This window comes from Platichthys flesus, chromosome 1 (genome assembly GCF_949316205.1).
Source record: "Platichthys flesus chromosome 1, fPlaFle2.1, whole genome shotgun sequence".
NCBI classification, from domain to species: domain Eukaryota; kingdom Metazoa; phylum Chordata; class Actinopteri; order Pleuronectiformes; family Pleuronectidae; genus Platichthys; species Platichthys flesus.
Genome location: NC_084945.1, coordinates 1215535 through 1229575, shown reverse-complemented (window position 1 = coordinate 1229575; position 14041 = coordinate 1215535). Strand labels below are relative to the sequence as shown.

The 14041-nt window shown below is 46.9% G+C and overlaps 1 protein-coding gene across 3 annotated transcripts in view; it reads right to left on the bottom strand.

Annotated features, from left to right (window-relative positions):
- The window catches only part of LOC133956654 (serine/threonine-protein kinase BRSK2-like), a 67385-nt gene that overhangs the window by 20291 nt on the left and 33053 nt on the right, over positions 1 to 14041 (bottom strand). For all 3 annotated transcript variants that reach the window (XM_062391910.1, XM_062391893.1, XM_062391902.1), the window contains exons 2-9: positions 13146 to 13240; positions 8215 to 8300; positions 6879 to 7019; positions 5820 to 5936; positions 3035 to 3068; positions 2181 to 2249; positions 699 to 845; positions 203 to 234 (exon numbers count right to left, since the gene is read on the bottom strand). In XM_062391910.1, coding sequence (XP_062247894.1) covers positions 203 to 234; positions 699 to 845; positions 2181 to 2249; positions 3035 to 3068; positions 5820 to 5936; positions 6879 to 7019; positions 8215 to 8300; positions 13146 to 13240 — 721 coding nt within the window. The remainder of the gene's footprint in view (positions 1 to 202; positions 235 to 698; positions 846 to 2180; positions 2250 to 3034; positions 3069 to 5819; positions 5937 to 6878; positions 7020 to 8214; positions 8301 to 13145; positions 13241 to 14041) is intronic.

The following is a 14041-nucleotide window of genomic DNA, read 5'->3' as shown; positions in this document are numbered from 1 at the left end:
ATGAAGAGGAAGAGAATCTGTTTGGGTTGAATTTTGAAGTCACTAACAGATTTCTGCTCTTAACCCAGAGACAGTAGATCTGTGTCCATTAGGAGCATCTGTCCTGATGTTTGATTGTCACTCTCAGATTTGTGACAGAGCTCTCACTCTGATGACTAACGGACAGACACACACACACACATATATATAATGATATACTCACAGGTACCACGTGTGCTTCTGGATCTGATCCAACTGGAAAGAAATCAGAGGAAATTATAATTAACGACTCCAAACGTTAAACAAGATGGTTTCTATTCTTTTCCTGCATGAAACAGGAAGTTGATTATCACGTCCACTGTCCTCAGCTTCACCTCAGTTCATTTTCAGATATGAATAATGAATCAGTTCCAAGTCTTATCTGCAGCAGGATGTTTCCAAAAATAACTTCAAGTTCAAAAAGCTGCAGACACAACATCAGTGAAATCACATTATTGTTTCTGTAATGTTTCTATTCCGAGACCAGAACAGATCCCAGGTCTGAGATGAGACGGTTTTATTCCGGGCACAGTGACTTCAGGAGGCGTCATGAAGTCACTCAGCTAAATTTATCCTCAGCCCCTGAAGCAACAGCAGCAGACGGTGGAAATGCAAAGTGAGTCGAGGTCTCCTGAGGGAAGACCCCGACCCTCGCCTGCTCCTTTTGGGTGTGAACTTACCGTGAGCCTCTTGCCGGCGTCCACTTCGATCATGCCACGCAGAAGGTTCTGACAGTCTGGAGGGATGAAGTGAGGCATGTGGAAAACTCCCAGCTTCACCTTCTCCAGCAGATTCCTCAGGTTGTCGTCATCGAACGGGAGAGCGCCCTGGACGGCCGGCGGGAGAGAGGACATGTCAACCAAACCCTGCTCTACTGGTGCAATGGTTTCACAAGGTTCACCAGTAAACATCCACCAGAAATAAACATAAGGTTTCATTAATATCTCTTTGATTCTCAATGCATTGACCTGGTTGTTCTAAATAACTGGTGAACATGTGGATAGAAGCCTGAAGCCAAAACCTGAAGGTGATACTCAGAGACGTAGAAGGACAGGAGCACGTTGAGGAGCCACCTGAAGATCTGGTCACCTGATCAACACATCTCTCTGAATCCAATCATGAACCAACTTGATATTCCTCAAGGGGGGGGGGGGAGACAATGTGCTGTTTAAAGTCACATTTTCAAACAGCACATTTCTGAACATGTGGCCAACGACCTTCAAATGGAGCCAAATGTTTACAAGAAGGAAATTCTCGCCTTTACATTACATTACATTACATGTCATTTAGCTGACGCTTTTATCCAAAGCGACTTACATTTTTAGAACACTCATCATTTTATGAGGGGCCATCTAGGGGTTCAGTATCTTGCCAAGGACACTTAGGCATGCAGATGGGATAGAGTGGGATTCGAACCTCCTTCCTCGCCTGACGGAGGAACGAGAGAGAAGGTCGGGGGGGGGGGGGGGGGGGGGGGGGTCAGAGTGTATCTGAACTCAGATCTGTGGCGGTTGAGGAGAGATGTGAAGCCGCCGGGCTCACAGGGCAGAAATCAAACCTGTGACATTTGAAAACATGACACAGGCTTCAAGCTGTGGACGACCTGTCAGGTGTCAGGGGACGGACGCGTGAGAGACACGTCTCATCAGAGACTGAGACGATGGAGACGTCCTGAGCTCGGTGGCGTGAGGACGGAGACGATGGACGACCGGCGGCACCACATCATATGATTTATTTTTTCATTTGGCAAATTACAAGAATTATAAAATTAGTTGCAGGCGGCAGGAGCGATTTATTTCAGCTCTGATTTAATTTATAATGTGGTTTTAATTTTTCATCAACACACGACATGTTTCCAGAATCTCGTGTTTAATTTAACTCCCTGAAGTTAACGTGTCAGAAACACACGAGTCTCCAAATAGTCCAGAGGTCGTGACCTTCACTGTGACATTCACCAGCGAGCTCTGATTGGCTGCTGACCTGGACATGATGGTGGTTCAACATTTCACTGAACTTTCTCCACCACAGAAACACTGCATCAGAGACAGTGAGAGTCCAAACAGAGAGTCTGTGACTTCAGAGATGAGATCCGAGCTTCCTGAGCAGGAATCACAATCTGTTTCCTCCACTTTAGGGAACAAGGTCACTTGGTGTTCACTCACCACTAGAAGAGCAAACAGGATGACTCCACAGCTCCAGGCGTCCGCTCTCCTCCCGTCGTACTTCTCCCCCTGGTGGACACACACGAGACGTCAGAGTAGAAAAGCTAAAGTCAAACTGCTCGGAGCCTCAAGTCTTAATGGAAAAATCCTACATGATGACTTCAGCCATTTCTGATGCTGTCTGCAGGGGGGGGGGGGGGGGGGGGGGGGGGAGTTATTTATGGAGGAAGTGGCTGAGGAAGAACTGCCTCGTGTGGAGGTTTAGATCTGGACCACAGGGACTTCCTGTCAGCTGGATTTACTGTGAGATAACTCGTTTTCTAAACATTTGTATTAAATTCACAAAGAATAATCTTAATGATCTTAATGATTTAACTGACTGATATTTGAGTGTGATTAAACTGAGCTGGACTGAGTGACGTTCTAGTTGGTTCCACATCCTGAGAACATGTGACTGAAGCTGAGCATCATAAAGTTAACAGATGAAAAGAATCAGTATTTAGTTTGAGATGAAGACGACAACAAGGATCAAAACTGACACGAGGGAAAAACACGTGAATGTGTTTTAACCAAGGGCAGGAGGAGGAGGAGGAGGAGGAGGAGCAGGAGGAGGAGGAGGAGGAGGAGGAGGAGGAGGAAGAGGAGGAGGAGGAGGAGGAGGAGGAGGAGGAGCAGGAGGAGGATGAGGAGGAGGAGGAGCACAATGAAAGAAGTGATGTAAGAGATTCTGATCAGAGCTGCTGTAACTGTATGAAAGAGAGGGAGAGAGACGGAGAGAGAGAGAGAGATAAAAAGAGAGAGAGAGAGAGAGAGAGAGAGAGAGAGAGAGATAAAGAGAGCGAGAGAGCACTTACCCTGATCACCTCTGGGCAGGCGTAATGTGGAGATCTGTAAAAGAGGCAAAGAGGCCGTTATGATGCCAGAAAGACTCACAACACTACACACAAACACACACACACACAATGATGATTCTCTGAGATTCACGGCCACAGAAAAACAGAGTCACGGTTCAATCTGTCCTCAAAGGAGCAGGTGAACAGAGGCTGAAGCTAAAGGAACATGGTGAACGTTCTCCTTCACATGAAGAAGAGCAGAGGAACACTCAAGTTGAAGCTCCGCCCCCAACGAGGAGCCAATCAAGTGTTCTGTTTGAGTCAAACAAACTAGAGACGGAGCAAAGAGGACGAACGTCAAACTGGAACCAGTGACATGTCACGACTGGACCCACAAAGTTAACAAACTTAGTAGATCCATAATGAGATCATCACACACACACACATGGTGATCACACTGGAGTGAACACACACTCCATCACTGACACCATCACACTTAATTATGTTAATGTTTGTGAAAGCAGTCGATGGAACGTTCACACACTCTCGTGTCCAAACACATTAACAACAAACTCATTACTCTTCTCGTCTCTAATCAATTCCATTAACGTCACAGGAAGAGCAGAAACCATTTGACTTCTTACTGGTGAGAGACACTTCCAGTTCTCCACAAAAAGTGTCTCTGACGTGTGGAGGACAAACGGACCTGGACGGACAGAAGACGTTCTGCCTCTGGGGACTGGGAGACAATGTGGACAATGTGGACACTGACTATCACGTCCTCTGCTTTGACCTTCAGCTTCAATCGTTAAACTAGAGCTGAATAAGATCTTTGACCAGGACCCCTCATTACCCCTACTGGTGAGAGGCTGGAACTGCAACAAATTTGTTATCACTTAACTTGTATTTTCTGTGTCTCACTGCGTCTGTCTGTGTCTGTCTGTCTCTCTCTGTCTCTCTCTGTGTCTCACTCTATCTCACCGTGTCTCTCTATGTCTCACTATGTCTCTCACTATGTCTCTCTATGTCTCCCTGTGTCTCACTGTCTCTCACTATGTCTCTCTGTGTCTCACTGTGTCTCTATGTGTCTCTCACTATGTCTCTCTATGTCTCTCTGTCTCACTGTGTCTCACTGTGTCTCTCTATGTCTCTCTGTGTCTCTCTGCGTCTCAATGTGTCTCTCTGTGTCTCACTCTGTCTCTATGTGTCTCACTGTGTCTCTCTGTGTCTCACTGTGTCTCTCTGTGTCTCACTCTGTCTCTATGTGTCTCTCTGTGTCTCACTGTGTCTCACTGTCTCTCTCTGTGTCTCACTGTGTCTCACTGTCTCTCTCTGTGTCTCACTGTGTCTCACTGTCTCTCTCTGTGTCTCTATGTGTCTCTCTGCGTCTCACTGTCTCTCTCTGTGTCTCAATGTGTCTCTCTGTGTCTCACTCTGTCTCTATGTGTCTCACTGTGTCTCTCTGCGTCTCAATGTGTCTCTCTGTGTCTCACTCTGTCTCTATGTGTCTCACTGTGTCTCACTGTGTCTCTCTGTGTCTCACTGTGTCTCACTGTAGGACTTGAGGAATCACCATGAGATTCCCAGTGACCCTGACTGGGAGCTAACCAGAGCGTGAGCAGAGCGTTTCTCTGACACGTGACTTCGAGTGTTAGCGGAGTCTGGATTGTTTTAATGAGGAACTGCCGTCACAGCATTTTGCCCAGAAACTCTCTTTCTGTCTCTGTGGTTGTTTGTGTGAATCCTCTCTGAGCCGGAGGAATCAGGCTTCACTCGTTCCACATGACTGAGTCCATGAACCGCTGGTCGCCCGCGGTGGAGCTGCAGCGAGCGGACTGACTCTGGACCAGCCAGTGTTTTCTAAAGCTGCAGGAAACAAGAAGCAACTGGGAACTTTTTAAAATGAAAGATTCCAGAGACGCAGCATCTTTACACAACCGCCTCAGTCACAGACACACACAACTCAGTGAAGCTGCACTCGGGTGATTCGGCTCAACACTGCACTCAGCAATATTCTTATTTATTTATATTTTCAAATGAACAATAAATCAGATAACTGCAGGTTCTGTGAAAAGGGAGGAAGCGAATTATCCTCATCTCTGCAGCGTTTAACTTTTTACTGATCCTTGTTAGCTTCGTTTAAAAAGCACTGGTGGAAAGTACGATTTCTTTTCTTACGATTTAGTTACTTACAGGAAGAGTTAGCTCAACTTCGCTGGTAGTTAAGTCATGTGACTGATGAGAACCAATCAGGAAGAGAACGTGGGCGTCTGCGTCCTCGTTTCCAAAAGTTTCGTTCGTTCAGACTAAAACACCCTCCTGGACTTTTCAAACTAAATGCAGACCAGCAGTGGAGGCTCGGTGTGATTGCGGCAGAAATGATTTATCAAAATAAAATATTTGTGGATGATGACCTGAGCGATGTTTCCCTCAGGACGAGGTGGAGACCAAACAGAGATCAAACATGGACATAACCTTCAGTTAATGTTAATGTGGCTCTATATCTCAACACTCCATTTTCTCTTACAGGTACTTTTACTTTATTTTGTTGTTGTCGTTCAACATTTGCTCCTTGACTCAGTAACTTCTCTCTAACCATCAAGATAAAGAAAATCAAATCCCAGTAACAAGTAGAAATCTGCTGTTTCTGAGTGAAGGACTTTTAGAACCAGTTGAACCTCATCAGAGCAGATTCCATCTGACGTGAAGCTCCAACAAGAGAAACCATTGAAACGAAGGTGAAGGACACAGGATGGACTCAAGCATCAGGACTCACAGACCTGCTGGTCTTTAGGACTGAACTCACCCACAGCTGGTCTCCAGCAGACTCTCCCCGACCTGCAGAGACGCCATGCCGAAGTCCGCTATCCTGATGTTGTTCTTCTCGTCTAGCAACAAGTTCTCGGGCTTCAAATCTCTGTGGCTGCAAACAGAAGAAGAAGAGAGATGAAGAAACGTCTCTCTTAACCTGTCATCATTTTCTTCTTCATGTCTCCACAACGTCTCTCGTCTCAGGTTCACTCGATTGTCGTCTTGCTTCAAATCCACGGGCCTCCTGCTGCTCTGTTTCACCTCCGTCAATGAGGAGGTCATGTTTTCATCTTGTCTGTCAGTGAGCAGGATCACACTGAAGCTCCTGGACCGATTTCCATGAAGCTTCCATGAAAATGTAAATCAGGAGAGGAACCATCGATCTGTGGAGGTACCTGAAGCTCGTTCTCACGTGCAACAGGGAAACAGGTTCACAGACTAAAGAGTGAAAGAGAAGTGAGAACGATGTGGAAACGTAAACGACTCTTAATGAGAGATTATGAGAAGTGTCAAAATGTTTTAGGCTCATTATGAAACTGTGGCAGCACAAATCACCGTCTGGATAAACAAAGGAAAACAGTGGTTTGACGTAGAGAGAGAAGACGTTAGGCCTGGTGCAGGTATGAGCTCCTTTTGTTTGTGTGTGGTTGTAGATTTGGTGAAACTGTGAAACTCCTGAAGTCGTGAAAACCCACGTCTGGTTTCACCTCTCTCACTCTGACACACTCCAGGTCAGTGTCAGAGTGAGAGAGAAGAAACCTCTAGAAACGACTGTGAGCATCTGTTCGATTCCTCCAGAGGAAAACATCACACAGCAGAGGATACATCTCGTCCTTCAAGGCCGAACACTCTCGGCAGACTTTGCTGTGATGTGCGTTTGCTCTTAGATACACGGTGAAGATGAGGAGGCGAAGGTGACAACAGAGATGAAGAGGAGCCGGAGCTGCAACCGATGAAGAACGAGGCTGAAAACTGAAACCTGATCTGTCTTGAGATCAGATCTCCTCTCTGGAGGGTTGTTCCTGAGCTTCATGGAGAAACGAGTGACACGCACCATATGGAGTGGCTGTGGCAGAAGTCCAGGGCCGAGATGATCTGCCTGAAGAACTTTCTGGCCTCTTTGGGCGTTAACCGACCCTTCTTCACCAGGTAGTCGAACAGTTCCCCCCCGGACACGTGTTCCAGCACCAGATACCTGCACAGGAGCAGAGAGGGAGCATCCATCATTTAGAACATAGAACAGGTTGTGTTGATGATCCCAGTAAACACAGATGAGGTTTCACAGGTTTTCCTAGGAAAGCTTAAGGAGATCACATGTTCAGTTGTGAATGTGGAGAATGTGGTCCAGACTTTCTCCGTAGCAGCAACAAACTCTCGAGACATCTTTGTCTACTTTTTTCATTTTAGTGTCTTTCACGTAATAGAAGCTTAATCACTTAGTTCTACGTGTCTCATAAAGATGTCCTTTTAATAAAATGATCAACACAGTGATGATCAGCGTTTGTGCTGAAAACTGTTCTGAGGAGAAACACACACATTTGAAAAGATCACACAACTGGACCAGAACCTCAGACCTGCACACGCACAGTAGTTGAGTAGATTTAATTCCACAGATTCACAAGATATTCCTCAGTTTCATTTCTCTCAGTTAAAGAGAAGTTAATGAAATCATTCAGTATTTGTCTGAAGTGACGACAGAGACATGGATGTGAAGCCCAGAGAACCTCCTCAGCCTGTGTCTCTCTCAGTGTCTGTGGTTTATAAAGTGTTGTATCTGCTCCTCTGGTGGTTTGTCTGGAAGACGCTGCTGATCCTCTCTGTGCTCCCCCCCCTCTCCCCCGCTCTGATTTATGATCAGATTAAAGGATCCGCTCGAGCGTTCACCTGTCACAGCTATTTAAATTAGAAACACGTTGGCCTGTGATTTGTGAGATGTTCAAACTGTTTGCGTACGGGATGGCCACCCGTCCCCGTCCCCGTCCGCGTCATTAAGGAAACAGATCCCTGCTCTGTTTGATGCCGGCGCCTTTATCAATTATTGAACAGCGTGTTCAGCCGCGCCGCTGGAGCACGGACGCCACACGCAGCAGATTAATGTGCACAATAAAACACGGCTGTACATGAAATCCCTGAGTTCAAACGATGTTAAAGTGTTCTGCACAGTCCTGGGTTTCTATTTGACAATGTTTTACATCGAAACAACAAAATAAACGTTTAACAGAAGAAGAGAATCAATGAGACGCATCTACACAACAAATTGAGACAAATGGAGATTTGTGAATATGTGTTATACGAATAACACACTGAATATTTGTGTCCTAGAGGTTGGTTGTTTTTTTCCTCTTTGTATTTAGAATCTTTCAGATCAGTCCGTGTTCACGAGTACTTACAGGTATTTCTTATTTTCGTAGACGTCGTGCAGCTTTAAAACGTGAGGATGTTCTATGAGTTTGAGAATCGCTATTTCCCGTTCCACCTGCAGAAACACAGGAGAGAAAAACTGTTACACAAAGACAATAAAGAGGTCGACAACAAAGCTGGACACACGTTGACGTCAGACCCTGAGTCTGCAGCTGAAACTCAAACATTAACATTTCTGATTCATCAAGCAACAGTTTTTTCTTAAACATGTCATTTCTGTTTCGGTCTAGGTGACCCACGAAGAAGACAGAACACAGCGTGTGACGCATCTTCAACCTGCAGAGACCGAACAGATGTTTCCACCACAGCAGCCACTTTATCAATGATCAATATCTGTTTGTTGAAAATGTCAGATCAGTGACATTTGTTAATTTCCCCCCCACAGGGGATCAAACTACTCCCATGTTGAATCGTATGATTGATTTCAGATTTTCATCAGTGGGCTTTAATTAAACATGATCAGTCATCTGTCAATCAACTCCCCCCCCCCCCCCTTGTGACTCTTGTCCTGACTGTCTGTCCACAAACCAAACTCTGAGTCATCCTCTCCTCGCTGAGGGGCGGAGATGTGACGGGTCCGAGACCCAGACGTCCACAGACGACCCCAGAAGAGGAAGTTTCATTTCTATCAAAGCTGCCAGACTTCAAAAGGTCTGTCAGGGCGAGTGAGGGCGAGTGAGGGCGAGTGAGGGCGAGTGAGGGCGAGTGAGGGCGGCCAGTAAATTAATAAAAGAGAATTTCTTTTCATCTTTGGCCTCGTGGTCAAACAGCTTCCTCCAAAACCTTGTCTCCTCCAGAACCTCGTCTCATCCTGAACCTCGTCCTGAACCTCCTCTCATCCTGAACCTCATCCTGAACCTCCTCTCATCCTGAACCTCGTCCTGAACCTTGTCTCCTCCAGAACCTCGTCTCATCCTGAACCTCGTCCTGAACCTCCTCTCATCCTGAACCTCATCCTGAACCTCCTCTCATCCTGAACCTCGTCCTGAACCTTGTCTCCTCCAGAACCTCGTCTCATCCTGAACCTCGTCCTGAACCTCCTCTCATCCTGAACCTCATCCTGAACCTCATCCTGAACCTCCTCTCATCCTGAACCTCATCCTGAACCTCCTCTCATCCTGAACCTCATCCTGAACCTCCTCTCATCCTGAAGCTCGTCCTGAACCCCTGAAGAATATCTAGTTAATTAATATCAAAGTGTTTATTGTGGATCTCTCCTTCCTTCCAGCTCTGGGTCTCTAACTTGAGCTGCAGGGTTCGATTCCCACATGTCACATGTAGGACTCGTGTACGATGCAGGTGTGGAGCATCAGACCTGCTGTCAGATCTCATTACCCTCTCGTGACCAGGCGCTCACAGTGTAACATGGCAGAGGCTAATTAAACAGATGTACAAGGTAAACACATGCTCCCTGCCCCCCCGCCACCACCCGAGTGTGAGCAGCGACGTCCACATTCATTAAGCTCCATTATGACCCACTTGCTCTTTTTAATGGGAGGTAATAAACGGAGGAGACGATGGAGAAACACGACGGTGACGCTGATCTTCTCCCACTCACCTCCATGATCTCAGACTCGTCCTCCATCGAGAGGATTCAACAGAAACGTCTCCAGACGTGTTCCCCGTCATGAGAGAGGCTTCAACACGTGAGCTTACATCACGTTACTGTTCGGTTAAAGGTTCTTTATTCTTATCACATTTCACTTCCTGTTGGAAACGTGTGTGATCGTAATGTTGGGTTTTATTGTTATATTCTATTATGTTGTATAGTAAAGTTGTGTGACTGTTTCAGAGTCTGTTAAACAAACCGACAATCTTCAGACCCAGGTTCATAACTCTTCAAAATAAAAGCTCTGTTAGTTCAATTCAGTGTAAAGCTTTACAAAATGAACAATGTGCTTTTACTTTGAAGACAACTTGCCAAAGAGGAAGTGATTTTATGAATGTTGCTGCCTGACGCAGATCAGCAGCTGATCGTCTGTCTCGGTCCGAGGTGATGAAATGAAATCAAAGTATCAGGTGATCTCCCAGGACAGATCTTATTGGCTGCAGGCCGTCGGTTACAGACCAGTGCTGTTGCTTATCTGAGGACCTAGAAGAAGACACGTTCAACTGGGTCCACAGACAGAAGATCACTGGTTTATTAAATTTGTATTGATATTGAACGTGTCGGCCTTTATCACCAACAGCTCCTTTATCTACTCCTCTTCCTCATTGTGTCCGTCTTTATCCACAGAGCAAGCTCTGGACAGCAGACTGTCTGTGATAGAAAGCCACAGACAGTCGAGCTGCAGGAGTCGTGTCTCAGACGTTCTGCCAAACAAACTCTGGCCTGGATGTTCTCTGGGAGCCGAGCCTCTTCAGACGCTCGTTACTCTTTAGTGCTGATGAGGAAGACGAGGAGAGTTTTGTGCTGATCTCAGCGGCGGCTCGGCTCCAGCTGTGACTCAGCGAACTCCCTGTATGAGAAACATGAAGGTGACTTTTGCTTCTGGAACCAGGAAAGCCCAAATACCTCCTCCCACGTCCGAGCTCCACTGGCTACGAGTCAGACGATAAAAAGTTTTTTATTGATTCATCACAGAACGAACTCAAACACCTCAAAACTCCAGCGTCAGGAGGAGACGCTGCTGGGAGAGGTTCAAACCTCACGAGCTGCTGATGCCAGTTCTCCTCCGGCCCAGTGAGGGGCGCCGGCTCCTGACTCCTGGCAGAACTCTGCAGCTCCGTGTGACGGCTGCTCTTAATGAATCACGAGGATTGACGCTGTTACAACGCGCTGCTCTCAAATCCCTGTTTAATTGAAACACGATGCGGAGTCGAGGGGCACGAGCGGCGATAAATCAGAACATCCTCCTGATAATGAAACCGCCATCTGGTGCCATGACGCTCGAGTGATCCTGAAGAGAGGGAGAGAAGGAAAGGAGGACGAGAGCTCGGGTTCGTCCAATCACAATCAATCAAGTGGTCAATGGTGACAGCTTCAGGTGATCAGGAGAAGAGACAGAACCACTGAGCATCTTCATGAACCAGAAGAGGAGAGGAGAGGGGGAGAGGAGGGAGAAGAGGGAGAGATGTGAAGAAACAAGGGAGGCAGGGAAGAGAGGAGAGAAAGAAGAGAGGAGAAGGAGAGGTAATGAAAGTGGGGGGAAGAGAGGAGAGGAGGAGGAGGATGAAGAAGTGGAATGAGAGGAGAGGAAACAAGGGAGGAAAGGAAGAGGAGGAACAGATGTGAAGAAACAAGGGTAGAAAGAGAGGAGCGGAAGAGGAAAGGATACTAAGTAGTGGGGGAAGAGAGGAGAGGAGAGACAGAAGAGGAAGTCAGGAGAGAATGGAGGGGTAGAGAGGCAAGAGAGGAGATGAGGGAGGAGAGGAAGAGGAGGAAGAAGAAAAGAGGAGAAGAAATGAGGGAAGGGGTGAAAAAGTAGGGAAAGAGGGAAGGAGGAGATGAGGGAGGACAGGAAGAGGAAGAGGAAGAGGAAGAGGAAGAGGAAGAGGAAGAGGAATCTGATCCACTCCTTCTGAATCCAAAACTGTCAACTCACAGTCAGATCAAAGAACACACGTCTCCCTCAGTGTGTGTGTGTGTGTGTGTGTGTGTGTGTGTGTGTGTGCGTGTGTGTGTGCTGCAGCTCCATCAATCACGTCTCTGTTAGCTCCTCATGCTAACGCCTCTGTCTGGACTAATGAGACGCTGCTGTTAACACCAGGTTGACATGTGGGTGGAGACTCCTCCCCCCCACCCACGCACACACACACACAAAGACAGACACACAAACACAGGTAGCTGTCAGGGTCGGAGTGTGGGTCGGTCACACTGGTGTGTGTTCAGGTGTTTGTGTTATTTGCTGACGTCATCATTTCTCTTCTTCTTCTTCATTGTGAGAGAACAGCGACCCTACAGCTGCCTGTTGCCATGACAACAGCACGGCCCTTCTAAAATAAGAGCGAGGCGAGAGAGAGATTAGAGGAAGCCCCCCCCCCCTCCCACCTCAGCTACACACATCCAGGTTATTAGAGTTATTACTGATGTGAGTCCTCACTCAGCTCACAGCTCCACCAGGAGACACAACCATCAGGACCTCCTGGGTCTGTCCCCTGATCCCAGATCTGCACCCACATGTGAGCTCTCCCCTGAACCAAGGTCCCAAATCACAGTCTCACAGGTAAACACGTCAACAACAGCAGTGACAACAGGACGTGGAGTAAACACACCCGGGTTGCATCTCAGGGAGAATCGACCAATCAGCTGACAGCTCCAAACAAAGCTGTGAATTAAACTGAACAATGTTTCTCCCCTTGACAACCAATCACCTTTGTCCACTGTCATCGTGTTATCAACCAATCAGAGTTCACTGTGGGAGCAGCTGGTTCCACACACACACACACACACACACACACACACACACACACACACACACACACACACACTCACACTCACACACACACACAGACCCACACAGAGGATCATGAGTCACTGGCGTCAGTCACTCTGCTCATGTGACTCATCTCTGCAGGTTTTGGCTGCGTCCAGCTGTTTGCAGGTGTGGGAGGGCGACAGCTGATGGGAACAGCAGCTCGTCATCATGTGACTCACAAACACCTTGAGTTCTCCTGCAGGGGGGCAGAAGGTGCAGAGCTCCACTGTCTCCACGAGTCTCACAGAACCATGGAGGAGCCCAGTGACGTGTTCTGGAGCTGACGTCAGTGACGATAATAAAAATCATAAAATATCTCAGATGATCCTGAAAGAACTTTGTGCCTGGAGGAGGTTCAGAGATGATCTCATTTCACGGGCTTTGAATTGAAAGACCGGATCAGTCCAGTCAATCCGGAGCTTTCCGACGCCCACAGGTTCAGACACAATAAGTCGGGGGGGTGATGTGTTGACGTGTCTTACCTTCATGAGAACAGACTCGCTGAGCTTCTCTCTGTTGACGATCTTCACGGCGACTTTCTGACACGTGACGCAGTGGACGCCGAGCTTCACCAGACCTGGAACACACAGTTCATTCACATCAGGTCACAGAGAAGATATCAAGAAGGTCAACGTGAGGGAGGTGATGAGAAGAGCAACAATGGATCTGAAGGATCCTCGTGAGTTTCTCTATATGATCATAGTTCACATCGACAAGTTGGAATTCAACGGAGAATCTCCTGCTGCTTCTTCATGAGAAACAAGAACTGTCTAAAAACAGCTGGTTGCTTTAAATAATCAATCAATCAATCAATCAATCAATCAATCAATCACATGTTATTAGTGTCATATTCCCAGTTTGTCTCACATGTTAACAAGGATCAACTTCCTCTGTTCTTAACTCAACTAGACTCAATTACAGATAAACGTATTGATCAGTGATGAAGCTCAGTCCCATGTGAGGATCCTCTCCCAGGACACACACACATGCTGATGGAACTGAACACAACAACACAACAACACAACAACACAACAACACAACAACAGGATTCACAACATGAGAAGAACCAGTTTGTAACTTCATGTTCAAAGTGTTTATACATAAAGTCTGATGGAGATGAAGGAGCAGATGAGCTGAGGAGCTCCTGATGGTAGAAGATGTGAGGAGACATGTTGTATATGAAGCTGTGTTGTTGTGATCATAGTCTAAGATCAGCTGACACCATCAGGATCAGGATCAGAACCAGGACCAGCTGACACATCAAAACCAGCATCAGGTAAAATGCTCAATACATGTAAAATAAGCCTTCTGTGGATCTGACTTTGTCAAATCACTTCCTGTGTCTCTCGCTGCAGATTCTCACTTTACAGACAAATTA